We start from the raw sequence: 27,849 nt of genomic DNA, 5'->3' as shown, positions 1-27,849 counted from the left end.
TCAGCATCAAGTTTTCATGAACCCTAACCCGTATATTGACCAGTGAAGGAAGGAATGCGATAGCCCGTGCTAGAGAAACCCCAGATTTCTCAACGAGTATGTCATTTGTCTGCTGCATTTGAAAGGTAAATTTCAGCGCAGGATGGATTCCGTTAAGATATATCAGGAAATTATTGCATGCTGCCGCAAATTCAAATGTCGCAAATGTATCAACCACATCTTGGAAATGCGCAAGATTAGGTGTCATTCCATCGAAGACAAGTTTGTCACGGAAGCCAATGAAGATGTTTGTGAGAGCTGGCCTCGAGGGGATCCCATGAAAACACCAACTATTTGGGCATACATGGTGTCATTCAAACTGAACTCAATTGCCTCTGTCGCCAAGTTCAAAAGCTTAATAAATATTGATTCACGCAATGCTAGCCTGGCTGGATTGCCGTGATATAGTACTGCAGTGTAATAGTACTGCATTGCAGGGCGGGACGGTAGCGCAGTGGTTAGCACTGTTGCTTCACAGCACCAGGGACCCAGGCCCGTTACCCAGCTTGAGTCACTCCATGTGGAGTCTGCACGTTCTCCCCGTGTCTGCGTGGGTTTCCTCCGGGCGTTCCGGTTTCCTCCCACACATCCCGAAAGACGTGCTTGTTAGGCGAATTGGACCAATCAAAGTCAAGCTGCCTGATTTAAGTTTAAAACAATGCTTGGCAGTTCACTGTCATTCACCATCAACTGGTGCATTCACCATTGCAACACCTCTACCAATCAGAACCCTCTTGCCAGCCAATCAACACAGTCTCTTCTCAAACGGTATAAATTTGTTGTCTTCCTTGCATTTCTATTCTTGCGAAATGTCTGGATGAGTACAAGGTGAAAAGCTTTGACAAAAAAGCCTCCTTTTTTCAGCAAAACTGAACAAGAATTGTGTTGTTGAGTGAGAACATGATTACTGTTAGCTATGAATTTCCACATTCAAAAAATATTCCATTGTGTGTAACTCTGAACATAGAATATCTTCAGGACCATATTTTTTCAAAAATAATACATTTTGGAAAAGAATTAATAAGAAACACTGTCGTCAATTTAAAGCCCAGGATAAGAGGATGTTACTCCTTTCTTTAATTCAGTTACTTTGTGTACCTTTTTTATTATATAGGTCCTCAAATAACCAAGTTGAATCTGTCCCAATGGTCTTTGTGAACTCCTGGAAAGCAAGTACACAGTGTGTTGATTCACCACTGTTTGTGAAAGAACCTTGTAACGTCGACCATCAGAAAGGTAAAGATTGGTTCGAATGTTTGAGTCTAAGTTGAGGCGAGCACTCAGTCGATAAGTGTTTCTGCTCTCACCAAGGCAGATGTGAAGGTCGGTCACATGTCGAGTTCTTAATTTCAGTCATGTACCTGCGTGGAGTTCAAGGTAAAGTCAATCATAGTCCCAGTATGGGCGGCAAGGTGGCACAGTGGTTAGCACCGTTGCGTCACAGCTCCAAGGTCCCAGGTTCGATTCCGGCCTCGGGCCACTGCCTGTGCGGAGTCTGCACATCCTCCCCGTGTGTGCGTGGGTTTCCTCCGGGTGCTCCGGTTTCCTCCCACAGTTTAAGATGTGCAGGTTATGTGGATTGGCCGCGCTAAATTGCCCCTTTGTGTCCAAAAGGTTAGGTGGGGTAATGGGGATAGGGCGGAGGTGTGGCCTCATGTAGGGTGCGGACTCGATGGGCCGAATGGTCTCCCTCGGCACTGTAATTTCTATGATTCTACGACCACACGCTGCTTTCCACTTTGAGGGGGAGGGCTGACTGGTGGTGGTTTAACCTGAGATCACCCACACCTCAGGCGAGGGGCAGTATTGGGAAGACTGGCCTTCATGAAAAACCTGGGCCGGTATGGGAATTGAACCCGTACTGAAATGAAATGAAAATCACTTATTGTCACAAGTAGACTTCAAATGAAGTGACTGTGAAAAGCCCCTAGTCGCCACACTCCGGCGCCTGTTCGGGGAGGCTGGTACGGGAATTGAACCTTGCTGCTAGCCTGCCTTGGTCTGCTTTCAAAGCCAGCGATTTGGCCCTGTGCTAAACCAGCCCCTGACTGGCTCTGCTCGGCACCATGAACCAGCTGTCTAGCCAAGTGAGCTATTATGCACAGGGCAACTATCTTCATAAAGGAATGGAAGATCAGAATACTGCTGGACTTACTGTTCTGAATTTATCGACCAACATGTACAGGAGAGCATTAATGGCATTGGCAGATAATAATTCACTCATGTTCTTGTTCAGGTGATTCACGGTGTACAAAGATATCAGGCAAGATTTTCTGGCCTCCCCAAGGTGTTTTTCCCGGAAGCGGATCGCAATTGGCTGGCTGCAGGATTTTCTGGTTCCGTCGCTGCCAATGGGATTTCCCCTTGGATCCGCCACTCCCACCGGGTAACTCGCAGAGGGCGTGTGCCACCGGCCAGCCCAGGAGATCCTGCCAGCGAGATCCAGGAGATCCACTGGCAGAGCTCGCTCCAAAACCACACAAATCCGAATGGGTCATCGAGGTCCACAACACAGAAAAAACCCTTCAGCGCATCGCGTCTGCTCTGGACAAAACCACCACTTCATTATTCTAATCACCATTTCCCAGCACTTGGCCCAGAGTCGTGTCTGCCTTGACATCGCGCACATCTAAATACTGCTCAGATGTTCTGAGGGTCTCTGCCTCCACCCCCCTCTCAGGCAGCGAGTTCCAGACTCCCACCACCCTCTGTGTGAAAAGGTTTTTCCTCACATCCCCTCTAAACCTCCTGCCCCTCACCTTAAATCTCTGACCCCCTGGTCATTGACCCCTCCCCCAAGGGGAAAAGTTTCTTCCTGTTTACTCTATCTGTGCCCCTCATAATTTTATACATCTCAATCCTGTCCCCCCTCAGTCTCCTCTGTTCCAAGGAAAACAACCCCAGTCTATCCAATCCCTCTTCATAACTAAAACTCTCCAGCCCAGGCAACATCCTGGTAAATCTCCTCTGCCCCCTTTCCAGTGGCTATCACATCCCTCCTATAATGTGGGTTCCAGAACTGCCCACAATACTCTCACTGTGGCCTAATCAACGTTTTATACAGTTCCAGCATAACCTCCCTGCTCTGAGACTCTGTGCCTCGGCTAATAAAGGCAAGAATACCATCTGCCTCCTTAACCACTGTATCCACCTGCTCTGCTGCCTTAAGGGACGGGTGCACATGGACACCAAGGTCCCTCTGACCCTCGGTGCTCCCCAGGGTCCTGCCATTTATCCTGTATTCCCTTTGCCTTGTTTGTCCTGCCCAAGTGCATCGCCTCACACATATCTGGAGAACTATTCCAGGAAGGAGCAAACTGACAATAACAACGAGACACAAATTATCATTGAAGTTTCACGTGCTAAACGAATGCTGATAGGAAGCTATCACACAACAAAAACTTTGGTCTTCTGGAATTTTGATGTTCAAATCAAAGACATTTACTTGAAAAGTAAGTTTCTTCATAAGATTTCTCCAGAATAGAAATTCATGGGTGACAGTTGTGTGAGTCTTGTTGTGCATTCTAAAGTCAGTGTACGGACAGTAAAACACATTTGTGCTTTTCTTCTTTGTCACAGAATCTTATGCAAAAGAGAAATGCAGCATCATCAAAAGTCACATATTTAGGAATTGTCACTTCATCAATCCGGAATCTTTTTATGATCAGTGCAGATATGATGTTTGCAGCTGTTTGAACCCTGAAACCTGTCTGTGCTCAGCTCTCGCTCACTATGCTCATGTCTGCCTCCTGTATGGTACTTTTATTGACTTCCGAGCTGCGATTCCAGAGTGCAGTAAGTATCTTCTCTGACTGCTCTCATGATATTGTCTGTTGTTTGGTCGCACTGCTGAAGAAAGAGACATGCCAAAGTTTTTTGTCTTGCACTCATCAGGACACCTTTCAAGAATACTGGCAGACTCGGTTCACAGAGGCAGATTAAAAATGTAGATCCCCCAGATCGTCCGTGTGCCCGAAGATCTGACCACGCCGATCTGTCCCCCAGCCGCCGATAAGGCCCCCTCGTATCCGATTTCCACCCCCCCCCCCCCCCATCAGGACGGCCGTGAACTGAGTCCACAGCCGCCATGCGAGCATCCCGACCGGCGATAGGTGGTTAGAACCATGCCGACAGGAACTGGGCTGGTCGGGAGTGGAGGATAGCTGGACTGGCCTCTGGCAATGGGCCCCCAGCCGCGCGGATTACTCCACGATCACGCCAATTCTCGGGTCCCGGAGAATGGGCGGACTGACGCCGGGCCAGATTTTGGCGTGAAATTGGATTCTCCACCCCCGAACACAATTTTGGCACGGGCTGCGGAGAATCCAGCTCAGTAACTGAGAACAAATTACTGATTGGTTGGTAAGTGGATTCTGGTTAGTAGAGACTTTGCCATGTACAATGCACCAGTACATTGCTCCTCTTTCAGCCAAACAGAACAAGTGACAGCCATTCATTGCTCCATTCCTCAGGGCAATGCCATGACCAATCACAGTCAAGCTGCCTGGTTTAAATTTCAAACAATGCTTGTCAGTTAACTCTCAGTCACCATCAACTGGTGCATTCTCAGTGGCAACATCTGTACCAATCAGAATGCACTTGTCAATCCACCAGTACTCATGCAGTATAAATGGTTGGTTTGTTTGTACTGGTGTTCTTGTGAAGCATCGTGATTAGTGCAAGGTGGAAAGGTTCAACCGGGGAGATTGTTTGTGTTGATATTTCCTGATCAGTGAACAAACCCAGAAATAATAATTTAGTTTCTCTCCAAAGATTTCATCCTACAGCAGCTGTCAAACGTAATTTTTAAGTTTCAAAAATTAACCTATTGCTTTTACATTTACACCTTGATCTTTATTTAATGATATTTTATTGTAAATTACTTCAGCCTGGATAGCACTTTATATCCTTGATACTAATTTACTCAACATGGGTGATTTTTAGCAGACCCCTGAAGTATTCGAGTAAGCTGCTTTGGTCTAGCAATAGATAATATGGGTTTTATTCTTCATCTGCCAACGGCGGTATCATGATCCGCGATCGGGCGGAGCCGTCAGTCGAAAATAGAGGTCGGTGCCGGGCGTCCAGCAGATGCCATGTTCCGGTAGCGAGGGGAGGTAAGAAACGTTTCCAAGGTTTCCAGCAATGGTGGGCTGTCAGTTGTGTCGCTGGCTGGGGGGGGGGGGGGGGGGGGACGACGACACGACATCCGCCAGGGCCGAGGGGAGTAGCGGGAGTGGGTGTTCGACCAGCAGAAGAGCCGTGAGGGCGGGGTGCCCTCACGGCAACTGGGTTAGCCAGTGAAGGTCCGCCATTGCCATGGCCTGCAAGACAGACATCTGCTTGCGGCACTCGACTGACTGCCACTGTGTCCCGCCAATGTGCAGGGTGCCACCGGCCGTATGGTTCCTCCAGACTCCCCAGGCGATCCCCCAGACCCCAGCTGCCCCAGCAACGGGACGTGCGGCGAAACCAGTGGCCACCAGGTGTTGCCAACACTCAGTGGACCCATCCATGGCGCTGCCCCACTGCAAGGGCAGTGATGGGTGTCGAGTGCACCCCCAATATGCACCGTGACTTTTGCCATGTTCCCTGCACACTGTTCCCCACACCCAGGGCGGGTGCCCCACCAGTGGCACTACCAGCCAGCCAACCTCGCAGGAACACCGGCTGGCAGCAGGCCACACCTGCCGACTGTGCCCCTGCTCCCATCCACCCTGCCCGTGGACAGGTCACCCTGACCATTTATGCCTCGGGGTCCTTCCAGATGCCGAGCAAGGACCTGTCCGGGATCTCCCAGATCTCCGTGCAAAGGTGCATCTGCGCCATGACGGATGTCCTATCTGCTCGGGCGGCGCAATATGTCACCTTCAGTGTGGACCGAGCTTACCAAGTTGCCCATGCAAAAGGATTGGCCACCATCGCTGGCATTCCCAGGAGCAGGGGCTGATCGATGGGACACATGTCGCCTTGTGGGCACCTGTGCACGAGGGGGTGCCCTTGGTCAATCGATAGGGCTTCCACTCCCTAAATGTGCAGTCACGTAAGCGTCCAGTACCCATGCAGCGTGCACAACGCTTTCATCTTGGTGAATTTGAAGGTTTGAGACACGTTTGAGGCGAAGCCATGGGTGCAGGGTGGCTCTTGGGCGACAGGGGTTATCCGCTGTAATCGTGGCTGATGACACCTATCTAGAGGCCTCAGCCTGATGCGGCTAACCGCTACAATGACACCCGTGCAGCAAGCAGGGGCGTGTTCGAGCGGCACAAAGTCGTCCTGATGATGGAAGGAAGAAATACTGAACGAAAGCTTGAATTCGTGAAAGACTTTTAATTTGAAGCCAGCCTTGTGTATCGACAATCCTTCACCCTATTATTTCATCATGACTTTCTTCCCTCTCCACCACCCTCTTGTCTAAATTTGTGTAGATTTCAATTTACATTTATTGTCATGTGTATCAAGGCAGTGAAAAGTATTGATCTGCGTACAGTCCAGGCAGATCGTTCCATGCACCAAAAGAACATTGGACACACAGTAAAGGTGGCACGGTGGCACAGTGGTTAGCACTGCTGCCTCACAGTGCCAGGCACCCAGACTCGATTCCGATCTCGGGTCATTGTCTGTGCGGAGTCTGCACGTCCTCCCCGTGTCTGCGTGGGGTTCCTCCGGGTGCTCAGGTTTCCTCCCACAGTCCAAAGATACGCAGGTTAGGTGGATTAGCCATGATAAATTGCCCCTTTGTGTCCAGGAAGTTTAAATGGAGCTGTTGTGCTTTCTTGGTGGTAGTGTCGATGTGGGTGGACCAGGACAGATTGTTGATGATGTTTACACCCAGGAATTTGAAGCTGTCAACCATCTCCACCTCGGCCTCGTTGATGCAGACAGGGGTGTGCACAGTACTTTGCTTCCTGAAGTCGGTGACCAGCTCCTTAGTTTTGCTGACATTGAGGGAGAGATTGTTGTCATTGAACTACGCTCCATGGCTCTCTATCTCCTTCCTGTATCCTGACTCATCGTTGTTTGAGATCCGATCCACTAAGGTCATGTCATCAGCAAACTTGTAGATTGTAGAGTGGAGCGATTGGAAAGGATGATTTGGAAAGGGGTGTTAAGTCAGTGACATTTTTGTCAGTTTACTTATATTACTGTTAAATAATTGATGCGCAATCAATTACTCTCAAGATGAAGTGATTCATAACTGAAGGCTTTAATCTGCTAGAACTCTTCCCCAGCAGCTTCAATACAGAAAGTGAAGGCTGCTGGGATGGCACCGGTTCTTATACTCCACCTCTCAGGGCGGAGCTATGTACATCAGCCAATGGTAGACTCCTGGGTCTAACCAATGGTCATCCACCTCTCAGGTACCGCAATACCTGGTATTACCACATTCACCCCCTGTTAAAAAAAGAGCCCGGCGGGGTGATGGCCAGCGTTAATAGTCCCCTTTCGCATGGTATGACCAGGTATGGAGGTATCGTGATGTCGAGGGTATTAACAAAGTGTTCATGGTGCAGCAATCAGTCGATCGGGTGGCCTGGTCGTCCTTCTGGAGCATCTGGGCCTCGGCGGTGATTCTGATGGGGGTCCCGGTGGTTGCGACTCCGGGAGTGTGATGTCGTCCTCCCTGGCAGCTTCGTCACCCCTAGGCGGCGCTGTTGGGGCAAAAGGTGGACAGTGGGGGAAGGCGCCTGTAGGAGGTGTCAGTGTGTGTTCGGGTCTAGACAGGACCGGCGGGAGTACTGACCCTCCAGTTAGGTGCTGTGGGGAGGGTGGGGGGTAATGGTTCGGGTGCGCGTGGGGTACCGGCGGGCGCCAGGTCCCGGAGGGAGACCGTGTCTTGTCGGCCGTCGGGGAACGCTACGTAGGCGTACTGGGGGTTGGCGTGCAGCAGGTGGACCCTCTTGACCAACGGGTCCAACCTGTGCGCCCTCACATGTTTCCGAAGCAGGATGGGTCCGGGTGTTGCTAGCCAGGTTGGGAGCGAGGTCCCGGAGGAGGACTTCCTGGGGAAAACAAGGAGCTGTTCATGAGGTGTCTGATTTGTGGTTGTACAGAGCAGCGACCGGATGGTGTGGAGGGCCACCGGGAGGACTTCCTGCCAGCGGGAGACTGGGAGATTCCTGGACCGTAGGGCCAGCAGGACGGTCTTCCAGACCGTTCCGTTCTCCCTCTCTACCTGCCCGTTTCCCCGGGGGTTGTAACTGGTCGTCCTGCTCGAGGCGATGCCCCTGCTGAGCAGGAATTGACGCAGTTCGTCGCTCATAAAGGAGGACCCCCTATCACTGTGTATGTACGCGGGGAACCCGAACAGTGTAAAGATACCCTGGAGGGCCTTGATGACGGTGGTTGTGGTCATGTCTGGGCAGGGGATGGCGAATGGGAACCGGGAGTACTCGTCAATCACGTTCAGGAAGTACGTGTTGCGGTCGGTGGAGGGGAGGGGGCCTTTGAAATCCATACTGAGGCGTTTCAAAGGGACGGGACACCTTTATCAGGTGTGCCCTCTCTGGCCGGTAGAAGTGCGGTTTGCACTCCACGCAGACCTGGCAGTCCCTGGTGACTGTCCTGACCTCCTCGATGGAGTAGGGCAGGTTGCGGGTCTTGATAAAATGAAAAAAGCGAGTGACCCATGGGTGGCAGAGGTCCTCGTGGAGGGCTCGGAGGTGGTCCACTTGTGCGGTGGCACAAGTGCCGCGGGACAGGGCATCTGGAGGCTCGTTTAGCTTCCCCGGACGGTACAAGTTCTCGTAATTGTAGGTGGAGAGTTCTATCCTCCACCGCAAGATCTTGTCGTTCTTAATCTTGCCCCGCTGCGCATTATCGAACTTGAAGGCAACAGACCGTTGGTCCGTGAGGAGAGTGAATCTCCTGCCGGCCAGGTAATGCCTCCAGTGTCGCTCAGCTTCTACTATGGCCTGGGCCTCCCTTTCGACCGAGGAGTGGCGAATTTCGGAAGCATGGAGGGTACGTGAGAAGAAGGCCGCGGGCCTGCCCGCTTGGTTGAGGGTGGCCGCCAGAGCTACGTCGGACGCATCGCTCTCGACCTGGAAGGGGAGGGACTCGTCGATGACGCGCATCGTGGCTGTTGCAATGTCTGCTTTGATGCTGCTGAAGGCCTGGCGGGCCTCTATCGACAGGGGGAAGGTTGTGGACTGGATCAGGGGACGGGCCTTGTCTGCGTAGTTGGGGACCCACTGTGCACTGAAGAACCCGAGACAGCGCTTTAGGGCCTTGGGGCAGTGAGGGAGGGGGAACTCTATGAGGGGGCGCATGTGCTCAGGGTCAGGGCCTATTACTCCACTTCGCACTACGTAGCCTAGAATGGTTAGACGGTCGGTGCATTTATCCTTATTGTATGTCAGGTTAAGGATTTTCGCGGTCTGGAGAAATTTTCAGAGGTTGGTGTCGTGGTCCTGCTGGTCATGGCCGCAAATGGTGACGTTATCCAGATACGGGAACGTTGCGCGTAAGCCGTATCGGTCAACCATTCGGTCCATCTCTCGCTGGAAGACGAGACCCCGTTCGTGACACCGAAGGGAACCCTTAAAAAGTGATAGAGCCACCCATCTGCTTCGAAGGCAGTGTACTGGCAGTCACTATTACGGAGGGGTAGCTGGTGGTAGGCAGACTTGAGATCCACCATGGAGAAAACCTTGTACTGCGCAATCCTGTTCACCAGGTCGGCTATACGGGAGAGAGGGTACGCGTCCAGCTGCGTAAACCTGTTGATGGTCTGACTGTAGTCAATGACCATCCTATGTTTCTCCCCGGTCTTTACCACCACTACTTGAACTCTCCAGGGAGAGTTGCTCGCTTCGATGACCCCTTCCCTCAGCAGCCTCTGGACCTCTGACCTGATAAAGGTCCGGTCCTGGGCGCTGTACCGTCTGCTCCTGGTGGTGACGGGTTTGCAATCCGGGGTGAGGTTCGCAAACAGGGAAGGCGGGTCGACCTTAAGGGTCGCGAGGCAGCAGACAGTAAGGGGAGGTATAGGGCCGCCGAATTTAAAAGTCAGGCTTTGCAAATGGCATTGGAAATCCAGCCCAAGGAGAGTGGCTGCGCAGAGGTGCGGCAGGACGCACAGGTTGAAATTGTTGAATTTCCTGCCTTGGACAGGGAGGTTCGCTAGCAGAACCCCTTTATCTCCACCGAGTGTGACCCGGAGGCCAGGGAGATCCTTTGATTTACGGGATGGGTGACAAGAGAACAGCGCCTTACTGTGTCAGGGTGAACAAAGCTTTCCGTGCTCCCAGAGTCAATCAAGCACGACGTCGCGTGGCCGTTGATGGAGATCGTCGTTGTAGCTGTTGCAAGTGTCCGGGGCCGACTCTGGTCCTGAGTCACCGAGGCCAGCTGAAGTCATTGAGAGTTCTGGTCGGGCAGCATGTAGTCGGCTGTGCTGGGGGCCTGGGGCCCCATCCAAGATGGCGTCACCCATGGGTCGCACAAGGTGTCCGGGGATGAAGAAGATGGCGGCAGCGAGGGACAAAATGGCGACACCCACCCGTCCAGCGTGGTGTCCGGGGGGCAAAATGGCCGTGCCCGCGGGTCGCACATGGCCTTAGGATAGGGGGGTGGCGGTGAGCGCTGGGCGGTCGGGGCCTGAAAGGGGGTTTGCCGATAGTCGCTGGAGACCGCGGCCATGGCGCGGGCCTGGCAGACCCTTCTTGCTGCACCCTTTGCAGGTGGTGGTGCGGGCCGGGCAGCGCGGGCGGGGATGATTCGCCTGCCCGCAGAAGAAACAGCGGGGCTCGGCGGCGTTAGCGGACCGTCTCGCCGCGCAGGCTTGCGGGGTCAGGGGAAAGGTCTGAGGGGCTGCCGTCCATGGACCCTGCCAGGGCCCGTGCCTCTGTAAGTCCCAGAGTGTCCATTTCTAGGAGCCTTCGGCGGATTTCGGGGGAGGTCATACCTGCCACGAAAGCATCCCTGATCAAAAGTTCCGTGTGCTCGCTTCCCGAAACTGGCGGGCAGCCACAGTTTCGGCCCAGCACCAGCAGCTCCCGGTAGAAGTCTTCCAACATTTCCTCGGGGCTTTGCCTCCTAGTCGCCAGCAGGTGACGAGCAGACCTGGTTCACAGGGCGGATATAATGTCTTTTTACCAGCTCGATCACGGCAGCATAATTCGCCGCCTCCTCGATAAGAGGGTAGATCCCAGGGCTGACTCGTGAGCGTAGGAGATGCATCTTTTGTCCTTCCGTGGGGGTGTCGGCGGCCGTGTCGAGGTAACTCTTAAAGCACGCCAGCCAATGTTTGAAAATAGCAGCAGAGTTGTCCGCGTGGGGGCTGAGCTGAAGGCATTCCGGTTTGATACGCAGATCCATCCTCCCAACTGAAGTTGTAGCAGATTAAATTGATGCACAATCAATTACTCTCAAGACGAAGTGATTCATAACTGAAGGCTTTAATCTGCTAGAACTCTTCCCCAGCAGCTTCAATACAGAAAGTGAAGGCTGCTGGGATGGCACCGGTTCTTATACTCCGCCTCTCAGGGCGGAGCTATGTACATCAGCCAATGGTAGACTTCTGGGTCTAACCAATGGTCATCCACCTCTCAGGTACCGCAATACCTGGTATTACCACAATAATAAAAGATTATTTGTGTTTAAAATTTACAAACCAGGTGACAGCAGTTTATTGGACTCAGCCAAGGACCTCGGGTATTTTAAAATAACATCTAATTGCACTTGTGTTGTGACTCCGGGTCTAGGGCTGGAATTGACTGTGCACTAGCCCAAGGGGTCATGGCAATTGATTATTGATGTTTTGGCCGTATCCATGAACTGTTTCCCCATGAACATTTGTGCTGCAATCCCATATATGGCTATTCACTGTTGTCACTTTGGGAAAACCGTAGATGAAAGCATAGATCTAGCCCACCATGCATAAAGAAATGGTAATCTTGCCTCTTTAGTTCCATGTAAATGTCTTTCAAGTGTCTAAAAATGGCATATCATTCGAGTTAAGAAGTGATTTTAGCTTTATGATAATCTTGACTTATTTTAGAAGGATTAAAAACAGTGCTGCTTTCTAATTGCACTCGTCATGTGCTATCAGTTTTAGACGTTACCTTTTGTTTATTGTTCCTAAGCCAAGTTTGTATCCAATTTGCCACATTAACCTGTATCTCATGGGCTTTTACTTTTTTGGTCAGTCTGCCATGTGGGGCCTTATCAAATGCCTTACTAAAATCCATGCAGACAACACCCACTACACTACCCTCATCGATCCTCCTTGTCACTTCCTCAAATAATTCAATCAAAATGGTGAGGCATGACCTTCCCTGAACAAAACCATGCTGACTATCCCTGAATAGTCCATGCCTTTCTAAATGACAGTTTATCCTATGTTGTTCCTCTGTGCCAGTATGTCAATGTTCATTATTGATTTGATTTGATTTGATTTGATTTATTGTCCCATGTACCGAAGTACAGTGAAAAGTATTTTTCTGCGGCCGAGGGAACGTACACATTACGTACATAGTAGCCAAAAGAATAATCAACAGAGAACATTGACAAATGGTACATCGACAAACAGTGATTGGTTACAGTGCGGAACAAGGGGCCAAACAAAGCAAAAACATGGGCAAGAGCAGCATAGGGCGTTGTGAATAGTGTTCTTACAGGGAACAGATCAGTCCGAGGGGGAGTTGTTGAGGAGTCTGGTAGCTGTGGGGAAGAAGCTGTTCCTATGTCTGGATGTGCGAGTCTTCAGACTTCTGTACCTTCTGCCTGATGGAAGGGTCTGGAAGAAGGCAGTGCCTGGGTGGGAGGGGTCTCTGATAATGCTGTCTGCCTTCCTGAGGCAGCGGGAGGTGTAGACGGAATCAATGTGGGGGGTGGCGAGCTTGTGTGATGCGTTGGGCTGAGTTCACCACACTCTGCAGTTTCTTGCGATCTAGGACCGAGCAGTTGCCATACCAGGCTGTGATGCGGCCGGATAGGATGCTCTCTATCGCACATCTGTAGGAGTTTGTGACAGTCGATGAAGACATGTTGAATTTCTTTAGCTTCCATCGGGAGTAGAGACGTTGCTGGGCTTTCTTGACTGTTGCATCAACGTGAGTGGACCAGGACAGACTGTTGGTGCTGGTGACCCCCAGGAACTTAAAGCTATCGACCATCTCCACTTCGGAGATGGGATGCAGGCGGGAGTGTGTGTCGTGCTATGCTGCCTGAAGTCGATGAAAATAACATTCTGGCAATGTTTATAAAAGCTTAGCAATATGCATGTAGTGTAATAGCTTAGCACAACAGTTATGGTAATAAGTGATGTAACAGTGGTAGAGGAGGCTGTGAAGAGAAAAAAACAAAATACTGCGGGTGCAGAAAATCTGAAATAAAGATGGAAAATGCTGGATAAACTCAGCACGGTAGCACAGTGGTTAGCACTGTCGCTTCACAGCGCAAGGGTCCCAGGTTTGATTCCCGGCTTGGGTCACTGTCTGTGCGGAGTCTGCACGTTCTCCCCGTGTCTGCGTGGGTTTCCTCCGGGTGCTCCGGTTTCCTCCCACAAGTCCTGAAAGACGTGTTGTTAGGTGAATTGGACATTCTGAATTCTCCCTCTGTGTACCCGAACAGGCGCCGGAATGTGGCGACTAGGGGCTTTTCACAGTAACTTAATTGTACTGTTAATGTAAGCCTACTTGTGACAATAAAGATTATCATTGGTTTGGTAGCGTCTGTGGACAGAAACGGTTAATGTTTCAAATCTAAATGATCCTTCTCCAGAAGAGATGTGTGTACTTAGCTCATTATGTATATTTTGTAGATAGTGTAAATAAACCAATTAGAACATACAGTGCAGAAGGAGGCCATTCGGCCCATCGAGACTGCACTGATCCACTTAAGCCCTCACTTCCACCCTATCCCCGTAACCCAAAAAACCCTCCTAACCTTTTTGGACACTAAGGGCAATTTAGCACATCCAATCCACCTAACCTGTACGTATTTGGACTGTGGGAGGAAACCGGAGCACCCGGAGGAAACCCACGTACACACGGGGAGAATGTGCAGACTCCTCACAGACAGTGACCCAAGCCGGGAATCGAACCTGGGACCCTGGCGCTGTGAAGCCACAGTGCTATCCACTTGTGCTACCGTGCTGCCCAATTAGAAGTAACTACCTCAGCCAGGCTATAGCTAGGAATCTTCCAACAAAACTCACAAGAAATTCACACAAAGACCGTGGGCAGGAGTCTCCAAATTGATCGTGGCAGATTTGGGGGTGGGTGGGTGCGGAGAATCTGTCATTTGTAGCGTGTTTTGCTGGGGGTTTCTTGGTTGGCGAGTTCCCCCCCGCTATCTAATCACACTTGGTCACATTTTTAGGCCTTGGGGAGTTTCTCACCGGGCCAGCCCACACCTAGGGCTTACATAAGAATTAGGAGCAGGAGTTGGCCATCTGGCCCCTCGAGCCTGCTCCACCATTTAATGAGATCATGGCTGATCTTTTGTGGACTCAGCTCCACTCTCCGGCCCGTACACCATATCCCCGAATCCCTTTATTCTTTAGAAAGGCATCTATCTATTTCTTAAAAACATTTAAAGAAGGAGACTCAACTGCTTCACTGGGCAAGGAATTCCAGAGATTCACAACCCTTTGGGTGAAGAAGTTCCTCCCAAACTCAGTCCTAAATCTACTTCCCCTTATTTTGAGGCTATGCCCCCTAGTTCTGCTTTCCTCGACCAGTGGAAACAACCTGCCCGCATCTATCCTATCTATTCCCTTCATAATTTATATGTTTCAATAAGATCCCCCCTCATCCTTCTATACTCCAATGAGTACAGTCCCAGTCTACTCAACCTCTCGTCATAATCTAATCCCCTCAACTCTGGGATCAACCTAGTGAATCTCCTCTGCACTCCCTCCAGTGCCAATATGTCCTTTTTCAGGTAAGGAGACCAAAACTGAACACAATACTCCAGATGCGGCCTCACCAACACCCTATACAATTGCAGCATAACCTCACTAGTCTTGAACTCCATCCCTCTAGCAACGAAAGACAGAACTCGATTAGCCTTCTTAATCACCTGTTGCACCTGCACACCAACTTTTTGCGACTCGTGCACCAGCACACCCAGGTCCCTCTGCACAGCAGCATGTTTTAACATCTTACCGTTTAAATAATAATCCATTCTGCTGTTATTCCTCCCAAAATGGATAGCCTCACACTTGGCAACATTGAATTCCACCAGCCAGACCCTAGCCCATTCACCTAACCTATCCAAATCCTTCTGCAGACTTCCGGTATCCTCTGCACTTTTTGCTTTACCACTCATCTTAGTGTCGTCTGCAAACTTTGACACATTGCACTTGGTCCCCAACTCCAAATCGTCTATGTAAATTGTGAACAACTGCGGGCCCAACACTGATCCTTGAGGGACCCCACTAGTTGCAGGTTGCCAACCAGAGACACACCCATTTATCCCCACTCTCTGCTTTCTGTTAGTTAACCAATCCTCCACCCATGCTACCACTTTACCCTCAATGCCATGCATCTTTAGTTTATGCAGCAACCTTTTGTGTGGCACCTTGTCAAAAGCTTTCTGGAAATCCAGATATACCACATCCATTGGCTTCCCGTTATCTACTGCACTGGTAACGGCCTCAAAAAATTCTACCAAATTAGTCAGACACGACCAACCCTTTGTGAACCCATGCTGCGTCTGCCCAATGGGATAATTTCCCTCCAGGTGCCCTGCTATTTCCTCCTTAATGATAGATTCCAGCATTTTCCCTACAACCGAAGTTAAGCTTACCGGCCTATAATTACCCGCTTTCTGCCAACCTCCTTTTTTAAACAGTGGTGTCACGTTTGCTACTTTCCAATCCTCTGGGACCACCCCAGAGTCTAGTGAATTTTGATAAATTATCACTAGTGCGTTTACAATTTCCCTAGCCATCTCTTTTAACACTCTGGGATGCACCCCATCAGGGCCAGGAGACTTGTCTACCTTTAGCCCCATTAGCTTGCCCAATACTGCCTCCTTAGTGATTACAATCATCTCAAGGTCCTCACCTATCATATCTTTATTTCCATCAGTCACTGGCATGTTATTTGTGTCCTCCACTGTGAAGACTGACCCAAAAAACCTGTTCAGCTCCTCAGCCATTTCCCCGTCTCCTATTATTAAATCTCCCTTCTCATCTTCCAAAGGACCAATATTTACCTTAGCCACTCTTTTTTGTCTTATATATTTGTAGAAGCTTTTACTATCTGCTTTTATGTTCTGAGCCTGTTTACTTTCATAGTCTACCTTACTCTTCTTTATGACTTTTTTAGTAGCTTTCTGTTGTCCCCTAAAGACTTCCCAGTCCTCTAGTCTCCCACTAATTTTTGCCACTTTGTATGTTTTTTCCTTCAATTTGATACTCTCCCTCACCTCCTTAGATATCCACGGTCGATTTTTCCCCTTTCTACCGTATTTCTTTTTTGTCGGTATGAACCTTTTCTGAACGCTGTGAAAGATCGCTCGGAAGGTTCTCACTGTTCCTCAACTGCTTCACCATGAAGTCTTAGCTCCCAGTCTACCTTAGCTAGTTCTTCTCTCATCCCATTGTAATCGCCTTTGTTTAAGCACAAAACACTAGTGTTTGATTTTACCTTGTCATCCTCCAACTGTATTTTAAATTCCACCATATTGTGGTCGCTCCTTCCAAGAGGATCCCGAACTATGAGATCATTAATCAATCCTGCCTCATTACACAGGACCAGATCTAGGACCGCTTGTTCCCTTGTAGGTTCCATTACATACTGTTCCAGGAAATTATCCCGGGCACATTCTATAAACTCCTGCTCAAGGCTGCCTTTACCAACCTGGTTAAACCAATCGATATGCAGATTAAAATCTCCCATGATAACCGCTGTACCATTTCTACATGCATCCGTTATTTCTTTGCCTATTGCCTGCACTACCATCCTGTTACTATTTGGTGGCTTGATTCTTCATCCACGCTGCACCCGAAAGGCTGCTTTCCGCGGCATAGTGTGGCTGTGAGAAGTCGGGAGACCCCGCACCCGGGATGTACCCAGCTCGCAATGCCTCGCGAAGTCCAGTGCGATGTCGCAAGATGCTGTGATGTAAATCCCGCCCCTTGTGGGCAGGAGCACCTTTCAGCAAATCTGCATATTAATACAGATAGACTCACTTTAATGTGCAGGTAGACGAGGCGTGGGATCTATCTCCTTCGCCTTGGACACCATGGGCGTTCAGTACTGGTCTCCACAAACGGGCATCAGTCGGAACTGCATTTGTGGGGGTCTCCCAGGGGATCGGAGGCCCCAGCAGCGTGTCCTTTGGGCAGGGTGGCACCTGGCACTGCTGATGCCACCCAGGTATCCTGGCAGTGCCACACTGGCAGTGTCCCTGCCAGCTGGAAGTGCCACCTGGATACCTTGACAGTGATAGGCTGCCACCCAGGTGGCACTGCCAAGGTGACAAGCGGGCATGTTTTGCGTGGCGGCAATTCGGCCAGGGGTGCCCGGCGCAGATGATCGGGGATCGCTTTGCAAGCTCCATTCAAAAATGGCATCCCAATCTCTCGCTAAACTGATGAGTTGAGGCCAGCAGAGCTCCTCCAAGCACAAAGCCGGGTTATGTGCCGCCTCAGTCACCCGTTCCCCGCTGCGAGCACTGGGAAGCTGGATACACTGGCCAGACCTGGGAAGCTGGATACACTGGCCAGACCTGGGAAGCTGGATACACTGGTCACACCTGGGAAGCTGAACGCACTGGCCTGACCTGGGAAGCTGGATACACTGGCCAGACCTGGGAAGCTGGATGCACTGGCCAGACCTGGGAAGCTGAACGCACTGGCCAGACCTGGGAAGCTGAATTCACTGGCCAGACCTGTGAAGCTGAACGCACTGGCCAGACCTGGGAAGCTGGATACACTGGCCAGACCTGGGAAGCTGGATGCACTGGCCAGACCTGGGAAGCTGAACGCACTGGCCAGACCTGGGAAGCTGAATTCACTGGCCAGACCTGTGAAGCTGAACGCACTGGCCAGACCTGTGAAGCTGAACGCACTGGCCAGACCTGGGAAGCTGAACGCACTGGCCAGACCTGGGAAGCTGAATTCACTGGCCAGACCTGGGAAGCTGAACGCACTGGCCTGACCTGGGAAGCTGAATTCACTGGCCTGACCTGGGAAGCTGAACGCACTGGGCTGACCTGGGAAGCTGAATTCACTGGCCAGACCTGGGAAGCTGAATTCACTGGCCTGACCTGGGAAGCTGAATTCACTGGCCTGACCTGGGAAGCTGAACGCACTGGGCTGACCTGGGAAGCTGAATTCACTGGCCAGACCTGGGAAGCTGAATTCACTGGCCAGATCTGGGAAGCTGAACGCACTGGGCTGACCTGGGAAGCTGAACGCACTGGCCAGACCTGGGAAGCTGAACGCACTGGCCTGACCTGGGAAGCTGAACGCACTGGGCTGACCTGGGAAGCTGGATACACTGGCCAGACCTGGGAAGCTGAACGCACTGGGCTGACCTGGGAAGCTGAATTCACTGGCCTGACCTGGGAAGCTGAACGCACTGGGCTGACCTGGGAAGCTGGATACACTGGCCAGACCTGGGAAGCTGAACGCACTGGGCTGACCTGGGAAGCTGAATTCACTGGCCAGACCTGGGAAGCTGAACGCACTGGCCAGACCTGGGAAGCTGAATTCACTGGCCTGACCTGGGAAGCTGAACGCACTGGGCTGACCTGGGAAGCTGAATACACTGGCCTGACCTGGGAAGCTGAACGCACTGGGCTGACCTGGGAAGCTGAATACACTGGCCAGACCTGGGAAGCTGAATTCACTGGCCAGATCTAGGAAGCTGAACGCACTGGCCAGACCTGGGAAGCTGGATACATTGGCCAGACCTGGGAAGCTGAACGCACTGGCCAGACCTGGGAAGCTGGATACACTGGCCAGACCTGGGAAGCTGAATTCACTGGCCAGACCTGGGAAGCTGAATTCACTGGCCAGACCTGGGAAGCTGAACGCACTGGCCTAACCTGGGAAGCTGAATTCACTGGCCAGACCTGGGAAGCTGAATTCACTGGCCAGATCTGGGAAGCTGAACGCACTGGCCAGACCTGGGAAGCTGAACGCACTGGCCAGGCCTGGGAAGCTGGATACACTGGCCAGACCTGGGAAGCTGGATACACTGGCCAGACCTGGGAAGCTGAACGCACTGGCCTGACCTGGGAAGCTGGATACACTGGCCAGACCTGGGAAGCTGGATACACTGGCCAGACCTGGGATGCTGGATACACTCGCCAGACCTGGAAAGCTGAATTCACTGGCCTGACCTGGGAAGCTGAACGCACTGGGCTGACCTGGGAAGCTGAATACACTGGCCAGACCTGGGAAGCTGAACGCACTGGCCTGAACTGGGAAGCTGAATTCACTGGCCAGACCTGGGAAGCTGAATTCACTGGCCAGATCTGGGAAGCTGAACGCACTGGCCTGACCTGGGAAGCTGAACGCACTGGGCTGACCTGGGAAGCTGAATACACTGGCCAGACCTGGGAAGCTGAATTCACTGGCCAGACCTGGGAAGCTGAATTCACTGGCCTGACCTGGGAAGCTGAATTCACTGGCCAGACCTGGGAAGCTGAATTCACTGGCCAGATCTGGGAAGCTGAACGCACTGGCCAGACCTGGGAAGCTGAACGCACTGGCCAGACCTGGGAAGCTGGATACACAGGCCAGACCTGGGAAGCTGAACGCACTGGCCTGAACTGGGAAGCTGAATTCACTGGCCAGACCTGGGAAGCTGAATTCACTGGCCAGATCTGGGAAGCTGAACGCACTGGCCTGAACTGGGAAGCTGAATTCACTGGCCAGACCTGGGAAGCTGAATTCACTGGCCAGATCTGGGAAGCTGAACGCACTGGCCAGACCTGGGAAGCTGAACGCACTGGCCAGACCTGGGAAGCTGGATACACTGGCCAGACCTGGGAAGCTGGATACACTGGCCAGACCTGGGAAGCTGGATGCACTGGCCAGACCTGGGAAGCTGAATTCACTGGCCAGACCTGGGAAGCTGAATTCACTGACCAGATCTGGGAAGCTGAACGCACTGGCCAGACCTGGGAAGCTGAACGCACTGGCCAGACCTGGGAAGCTGAATTCACTGGCCAGACCTGGGAAGCTGAATTCACTGGCCAGACCTGGGAAGCTGAACGCACTGGCCAGTCCTGGGAAGCTGAATTCACTGGCCAGACCTGGGAAGCTGAACGCACTGGCCAGACCTGGGAAGCTGGATACACTGGCCAGACCTGGGAAGCTGAACGCACTGGCCAGACCTGGGAAGCTGAACGCACTGGCCTGACCTGGGAAGCTGGATACACTGGCCAGACCTGGGAAGCTGGATACACTGGCCAGACGTGGGAAGCTGGATGCACTGGCCAGACCTGGGAAGCTGGATACACTGGCCAGACCTGGGAAGTTGGATACACTGGCCAGACCTGGTAAGCAGAATACACAGGCCAGAGCTGGGAAGCTGGATCCACTGGCCAGACCTGGGAAGCAGAATACACAGGCCAGAGCTGGGAAGCTGGATACACTGGCCAGACCTGGGAAGCTGAACGCAGTGGCCAGACCTGGGAAGCTGAATACACTGGCCAGACCTGGGAAGCTGAATTCACTGGCCAGACCTGGGAAGCTGAATTCACTGGCCAGACCTGGGAAGCTGAATTCACTGGCCAGATCTGGGAAGCTGAACGCACTGGCCAGATCTGGGAAGCTGAACGCACTGGCCTGACCTGGGAAGCTGGATACACTGGCCAGACCTGGGAAGCTGGATACACTGGCCAGATCTGGGAAGCTGAACGCACTGGCCTGACCTGGGAAGCTGAATTCACTGGCCAGACCTGGGAAGCTGAATTCACTGGCCAGATCTGGGAAGCTGAACGCACTGGCCTGACCTGGGAAGCTGGATACACTGGCCAGACCTGGGAAGCTGGATACACTGGCCAGACCTGGGAAGCTGGATACACTCGCCAGACCTGGAAAGCTGAATTCACTGGCCTGACCTGGGAAGCTGAACGCACTGGGCTGACCATGGAAGCTGAATACACTGGCCAGACCTGGGAAGCTGAACGCACTGGCCTGAACTGGGAAGCTGAATTCACTGGCCAGACCTGGGAAGCTGAATTCACTGGCCAGATCTGGGAAGCTGAACGCACTGGCCTGACCTGGGAAGCTGAACGCACTGGGCTGACCTGGGAAGCTGAATACACTGGCCAGACCTGGGAAGCTGAATTCACTGGCCAGACCTGGGAAGCTGAATTCACTGGCCTGACCTGGGAAGCTGAATTCACTGGCCAGACCTGGGAAGCTGAATTCAATGGCCAGATCTGGGAAGCAGAACGCACTGGCCAGACCTGGGAAGCTGAACGCACTGGCCAGACCTGGGAAGCTGGATACACAGGCCAGACCTGGGAAGCTGAACGCACTGGCCTGAACTGGGAAGCTGAATTCACTGGCCAGACCTGGGAAGCTGAATTCACTGGCCAGATCTGGGAAGCTGAACGCACTGGCCTGAACTGGGAAGCTGAATTCACTGGCCAGACCTGGGAAGCTGAATTCACTGGCCAGATCTGGGAAGCTGAACGCACTGGCCAGACCTGGGAAGCTGAACGCACTGGCCAGACCTGGGAAGCTGGATACACTGGCCAGACCTGGGAAGCTGGATACACTGGCCAGACCTGGGAAGCTGGATGCACTGGCCAGACCTGGGAAGCTGAATTCACTGGCCAGACCTGGGAAGCTGAATTCACTGACCAGATCTGGGAAGCTGAACGCACTGGCCAGACCTGGGAAGCTGAACGCACTGGCCAGACCTGGGAAGCTGAATTCACTGGCCAGACCTGGGAAGCTGAATTCACTGGCCAGACCTGGGAAGCTGAACGCACTGGCCAGTCCTGGGAAGCTGAATTCACTGGCCAGACCTGGGAAGCTGAACGCACTGGCCAGACCTGGGAAGCTGGATACACTGGCCAGACCTGGGAAGCTGAACGCACTGGCCAGACCTGGGAAGCTGAACGCACTGGCCTGACCTGGGAAGCTGGATACACTGGCCAGACCTGGGAAGCTGGATACACTGGCCAGACGTGGGAAGCTGGATGCACTGGCCAGACCTGGGAAGCTGGATACACTGGCCAGACCTGGGAAGCAGAATACACAGGCCAGAGCTGGGAAGCTGGATACACTGGCCAGACCTGGGAAGCAGAATACACAGGCCAGAGCTGGGAAGCTGGATACACTGGCCAGACCTGGGAAGCTGGATACACTGGCCAGACCTGGGAAGCTGGATACACTGGCCAGACCTGGGAAGCTGGATACACTGGCCAGACCTGGGAAGCTGAATACACTGGCCAGACCTGGGAAGATGGATACACTGGCCAGACCTGGGAAGCTGAATACACTGGCCAGACCTGGGAAGCTGGATACACTGGCCAGACCTGGGAAGCTGAACGCAGTGGCCAGACCTGGGAAGCTGAATTCACTGGCCAGACCTGGGAAGCTGAACGCAGTGGCCAGACCTGGGAAGCTGAATTCACTGGCCAGACCTGGGAAGCTGAATACACTGGCCAGACCTGGGAAGCTGAATACACTGGCCAGACCTGGGAAGCTGAACGCAGTGGCCAGACCTGGGAAGCTGAATTCACTGGCCAGACCTGGGAAGCTGAATTCACTGGCCAGACGTGGGAAGCTGAACGCACTGGCCTGACCTGGGAAGCTGAATTCACTGGCCAGACCTGGGAAGCTGAATTCACTGGCCAGATCTGGGAAGCTGAACGCACTGGCCAGACCTGGGAAGCTGAACGCACTGGGCAGATCTGGGAAGCTGAACGCACTGGCCAGACCTGGGAAGCTGAAGGCACTGGGCTGACCTGGGAAGCTGTGTACACTGGCCAGACCTGGGAAGCTGAATTCACTGGCCAGATCTGGGAAGCTGGATATACTGGCCAGATCTGGGAAGCTGAATTCACTGGCCAGATCTGGGAAGGTGTGTACACTGGCCAGACCTGGGAAGCTGAATTCACTGGCCAGATCTGGGAAGCTGGATACACTGGCCAGACCTGGGAAGCTGGAAACACTGGCCAGACCTGGGAAGCTGGATACACTGGCCAGACCTGGGAAGCTGGATACACTGTCCAGATCTGGAAGCAGAATACACTGGCCAGACCTGGGAAGCTGGATACACTGGCCAGACCTGGGAAGCAGAATACACTGGCAGATCTGGGAAGCTGGATACACTGGCCAGACCTGGGAAGCTGGATACACTGGCCAGACCTGGGAAGCAGAACGCACTGGCCAGATCTGGAAGCAGAATACACTGGCCAGACCTGGGAAGCTGGATACACTGGCCAGACCTGGGAAGCTGAACGCACTGGCCAGACCTGGGAAGCTGGATACACTGGCCAGACCTGGGAAGCTCGATGCACTGGCCAGACCAGGGAAGCTGAATACAATGGCCTGACCTGGTAAGCTGAATTCACTGGCCAGACCTGGGAAGCTGAATTCACTGGCCAGATCTGGGAAGCTGAACGCACTGGGCTGACCTGGGAAGCTGAACGCACTGGCCAGACCTGGGAAGCTGAACGCACTGGCCAGATCTGGGAAGCTGAACGCACTGGGCTGACCTGGGAAGCTGGATACACTGGCCAGACCTGGGAAGCTGAACACACTGGCCAGATCTGGGAAGCTGAACGCACTGGGCTGACCTGGGAAGCTGGATACACTGGGCTGACCCTGGAAGCTGAACGCACTGGGATGACCTGGGAAGCTGAATTCACTTGCCAGACCTGGGAAGCTGAACGCACTGGCCAGATCTGGGAAGCTGAACGCACTGGGCTGACCTGGGAAGCTGGATACACTGGGCTGACCCTGGAAGCTGAGCGCACTGGGCTGACCTGGGAAGCTGAATTCACTGGCCAGACCTGGGAAGCTGAACGCACAGGCCAGACCTGGGAAGCTGAACGCACTGGCCAGACCTGGGAAGCTGAACACACTGGCCTGACCTGGGAAGCTGAATTCACTGGCCTGACCTGGGAAGCTGAACGCACTGGGCTGACCTGGGAAGCTGAATACACTGGCCAGACCTGGGAAGCTGAACGCACTGGGCTGACCTGGGAAGCTGAATACACTGGCCAGACCTGGGAAGCTGAATTCACTGGCCAGATCTAGGAAGCTGAACGCACTGGCCAGACCTGGGAAGCTGGATACACTGGCCAGACCTGGGAAGCTGAACGCACTGGCCAGACCTGGGAAGCTGGATACACTGGGCAGACCTGGGAAGCTGAATTCACTGGCCAGACCTGGGAAGCTGAATTCACTGGCCAGACCTGGGAAGCAGAACGCACTGGCCTAACCTGGGAAGCTGAATTCACTGGCCAGACCTGGGAAGCTGTACGCACTGGCCAGACCTGGGAAGCTGAACGCACTGGGCTGACCTGGGAAGCTGGATACACTGGCCAGACCTGGGAAGCTGGATACACTGGCCAGACCTGGGAAGCTGGATACACTCGCCAGACCTGGAAAGCTGAATTCACTGGCCTGACCTGGGAAGCTGAACGCACTGGGCTGACCTGGGAAGCTGAATACACTGGCCAGACCTGGGAAGCTGAACGCACTGGCCTGAACTGGGAAGCTGAATTCACTGGCCAGACCTGGGAAGCTGAATTCACTGGCCAGATCTGGGAAGCTGAACGCACTGGCCAGACCTGGGAAGCTGGATACACTGGCCAGACCTGGGAAGCTGAATTCACTGGCCAGACCTGGGAAGCTGAATTCACTGGCCTGACCTGGGAAGCTGAATTCACTGGCCAGACCTGGGAAGCTGAATTCACTGGCCAGATCTGGGAAGCTGAACGCACTGGCCAGACCTGGGAAGCTGAACGCACTGGCCAGACCTGGGAAGCTGGATACACAGGCCAGACCTGGGAAGCTGAATTCACTGGCCTGACCTGGGAAGCTGAATTCACTGGCCAGACCTGGGAAGCTGAATTCACTGGCCAGATCTGGGAAGCTGAACGCACTGGCCAGACCTGGGAAGCTGAACGCACTGGCCAGATCTGGGAAGCTGGATACACAGGCCAGACCTGGGAAGCTGAACGCACTGGCCTGAACTGGGAAGCTTAATTCACTGGCCAGACCTGGGAAGCTGAATTCACTGGCCAGATCTGGGAAGCTGAACGCACTGGCCAGACCTGGGAAGCTGAACGCACTGGCCAGACCTGGGAAGCTGGATACACTGGCCAGACCTGGGAAGCTGGATACACTGGCCAGACCTGGGAAGCTGGATGCACTGGCCAGACCTGGGAAGCTGAATTCACTGGCCAGACCTGGGAAGCTGAATTCACTGACCAGATCTGGGAAGCTGAACGCACTGGCCAGACCTGGGAAGCTGAATGCACTGGCCAGACCTGGGAAGCTGAATTCACTGGCCAGACCTGGGAGGCTGAATTCACTGGCCAGACCTGGGAAGCTGAATTCACTGGCCAGACCTGGGAAGCTGAACGCACTGGCCAGACCTGGGAAGCTGAATTCACTGGCCAGACCTGGGAAGCTGAACGCACTGGCCAGACCTGGGAAGCTGGATACACTGGCCAGACCTGGGAAGCTGAACGCACTGGCCAGACCTGGGAAGCTGAACGCACTGGCCTGACCTGGGAAGCTGGATACACTGGCCAGACCTGGGAAGCTAGATACACTGGCCAGACGTGGGAAGCTGGATGCACTGGCCAGACCTGGGAAGCTGGATACACTGGCCAGACCTGGGAAGTTGGATACACTGGCCAGACCTGGTAAGCAGAATACACAGGCCAGAGTTGGGAAGCTGGATACACTGGCCAGACCTGGGAAGCAGAATACACTGGCCTGACCTGGGAAGCTGAATTCACTGGCCAGACCTGGGAAGCTGAATTCACTGGCCAGACCTGGGAAGCTGGATACACTGGCCAGACCTGGGAAGCTGAACGCAGTGGCCAGACCTGGGAAGCTGAATACACTGGCCAGACCTGGGAAGCTGAATTCACTGGCCAGACCTGGGAAGCTGAATTCACTGGCCAGACGTGGGAAGCTGAACGCACTGGCCTGACCTGGGAAGCTGAATTCACTGGCCAGACCTGGGAAGCTGAATTCACTGGCCAGATCTGGGAAGCTGAACGCACTGGCCAGACCTGGGAAGCTGAACGCACTGGCCAGATCTGGGAAGCTGAACACACTGGCCAGACCTGGGAAGCTGAAGGCACTGGGCTGACCTGGGAAGCTGTGTACACTGGCCAGACCTGGGAAGCTGAATTCACTGGCCAGATCTGGGAAGCTGGATACACTGGCCAGATCTGGGAAGCTGAATTCACTGGCCAGATCTGGGAAGCTGTGTACACTGGCCAGACCTGGGGAGCTGAATTCACTGGCCAGATCTGGGAAGCTGGATACACTGGCCAGACCTGGGAAGCTGGAAACACTGGCCAGACCTGGGAAGCTGGATACACTGGCCAGACCTGGGAAGCTGGATACACTGGCCAGATCTGGAAGCAGAATACACTGGCCAGACCTGGGAAGCTGGATACACTGGCCAGACCTTGGAAGCTGAATTCACTGGCCAGACCTGGGAAGCTGAATTCACTGGCCAGACCTGGGAAGCTGGATACACTGGCCAGACCTGGGAAGCTGGATACACTGGCCAGACCTTGGAAGCTGAATTCACTGGCCAGACCTGGGAAGCTGGATACACTGGCCTGACCTGGGAAGCTGAATTCACTGGCCTGACCTGGGAAGCTGGATACACTGGCCTGACCTGGGAAGCTGGATACACTGGCCAGACCTGGGAAGCTGGATACACTGGCCTGACCTGGGAAGCTGATCGCACTGGCCAGACCTGGGAAGCTGGATACACTGGCCAGACCTGGGAAGCTGAATACACTGGCCAGACCTGGGAAGATGGATACACTGGCCAGACCTGGGAAGATGGATACACTGGCCAGACCTGGGAAGCTGAATACACTGGCCAGACCTGGGAAGATGGATACACTGGCCAGACCTGGGAAGCTGGATACACTGGCCAGACCTGGGAAGATGGATACACTGGCCAGACCTGGGAAGATGGATACACTGGCCAAACCTGGGAAGATGGATACACTGGCCAGACCTAGGAGGATGGATACACTGACCAGACCTGGGAAGCTGGATACACTGGCCAGACCTAGGAAGATGGATACACTGGCCAGACCTGGGAAGCTGGATACACTGGCCAGACCTGGGAAGCTGGATACACTGGCCAGACCTGGGATGCTGAATTCACTGGCCAGATCTGGGAAGCTGGATACACTGGCCTGACCTGGGAAGCTGAACGCACTGGCCAGACCTTGGAAGCTGAATACACTGGCCAGGCCTGGAAGCTGAATTCACTGGCCAGACCTGGGAAGCTGAATACACTGGCCCGACCTGGGAAGATCGATACACTGGCCAGACCTGGGAAGATGGATACACTGGCCAGACCTGGGAAGCTGAATTCACTGGCCAGATCTGGGAAGCTGAACGCACTGGCCAGACCTGGGAAGCTGAATACACTGGCCAGACCGGGGAAGATGGATACACTGGCCAGACCTAGGAAGATGGATACACTGGCCAGACCTGGGAAGCTGGATACACTGGCCAGACCTGGGAAGCTGGATACAGTGGCCAGACCTGGGATGCTGAATTCACTGGCCAGATCTGGGAAGCTGGATACACTGGCCAGACCTGGGATGCTGAATTCACTGGCCAGACCTGGGAAGCTGAACGCACTGGCCTGACCT

General features: G+C 53.3%; 1 protein-coding gene across 1 annotated transcript in view; it reads left to right on the top strand.

Moving 5' to 3' along the window:
* Positions 1-27,849, top strand: part of LOC140429947 (uncharacterized) — a 470,344-nt gene that overhangs the window by 212,620 nt on the left and 229,875 nt on the right. The window contains exons 17-18 of the mRNA XM_072517537.1: positions 1,154-1,275; positions 3,619-3,834. Of these exons, the coding sequence (XP_072373638.1) occupies positions 1,154-1,275; positions 3,619-3,834 (338 nt within the window). The remainder of the gene's footprint in view (positions 1-1,153; positions 1,276-3,618; positions 3,835-27,849) is intronic.

This window comes from Scyliorhinus torazame, chromosome 9 (assembly GCF_047496885.1).
Source record: "Scyliorhinus torazame isolate Kashiwa2021f chromosome 9, sScyTor2.1, whole genome shotgun sequence".
Classification (NCBI taxonomy): Eukaryota; Metazoa; Chordata; class Chondrichthyes; order Carcharhiniformes; family Scyliorhinidae; genus Scyliorhinus; species Scyliorhinus torazame.
The sequence above is the reverse complement of the archived record's forward strand: the minus strand, read 5'-3'. Positions and strand labels throughout refer to the sequence as shown.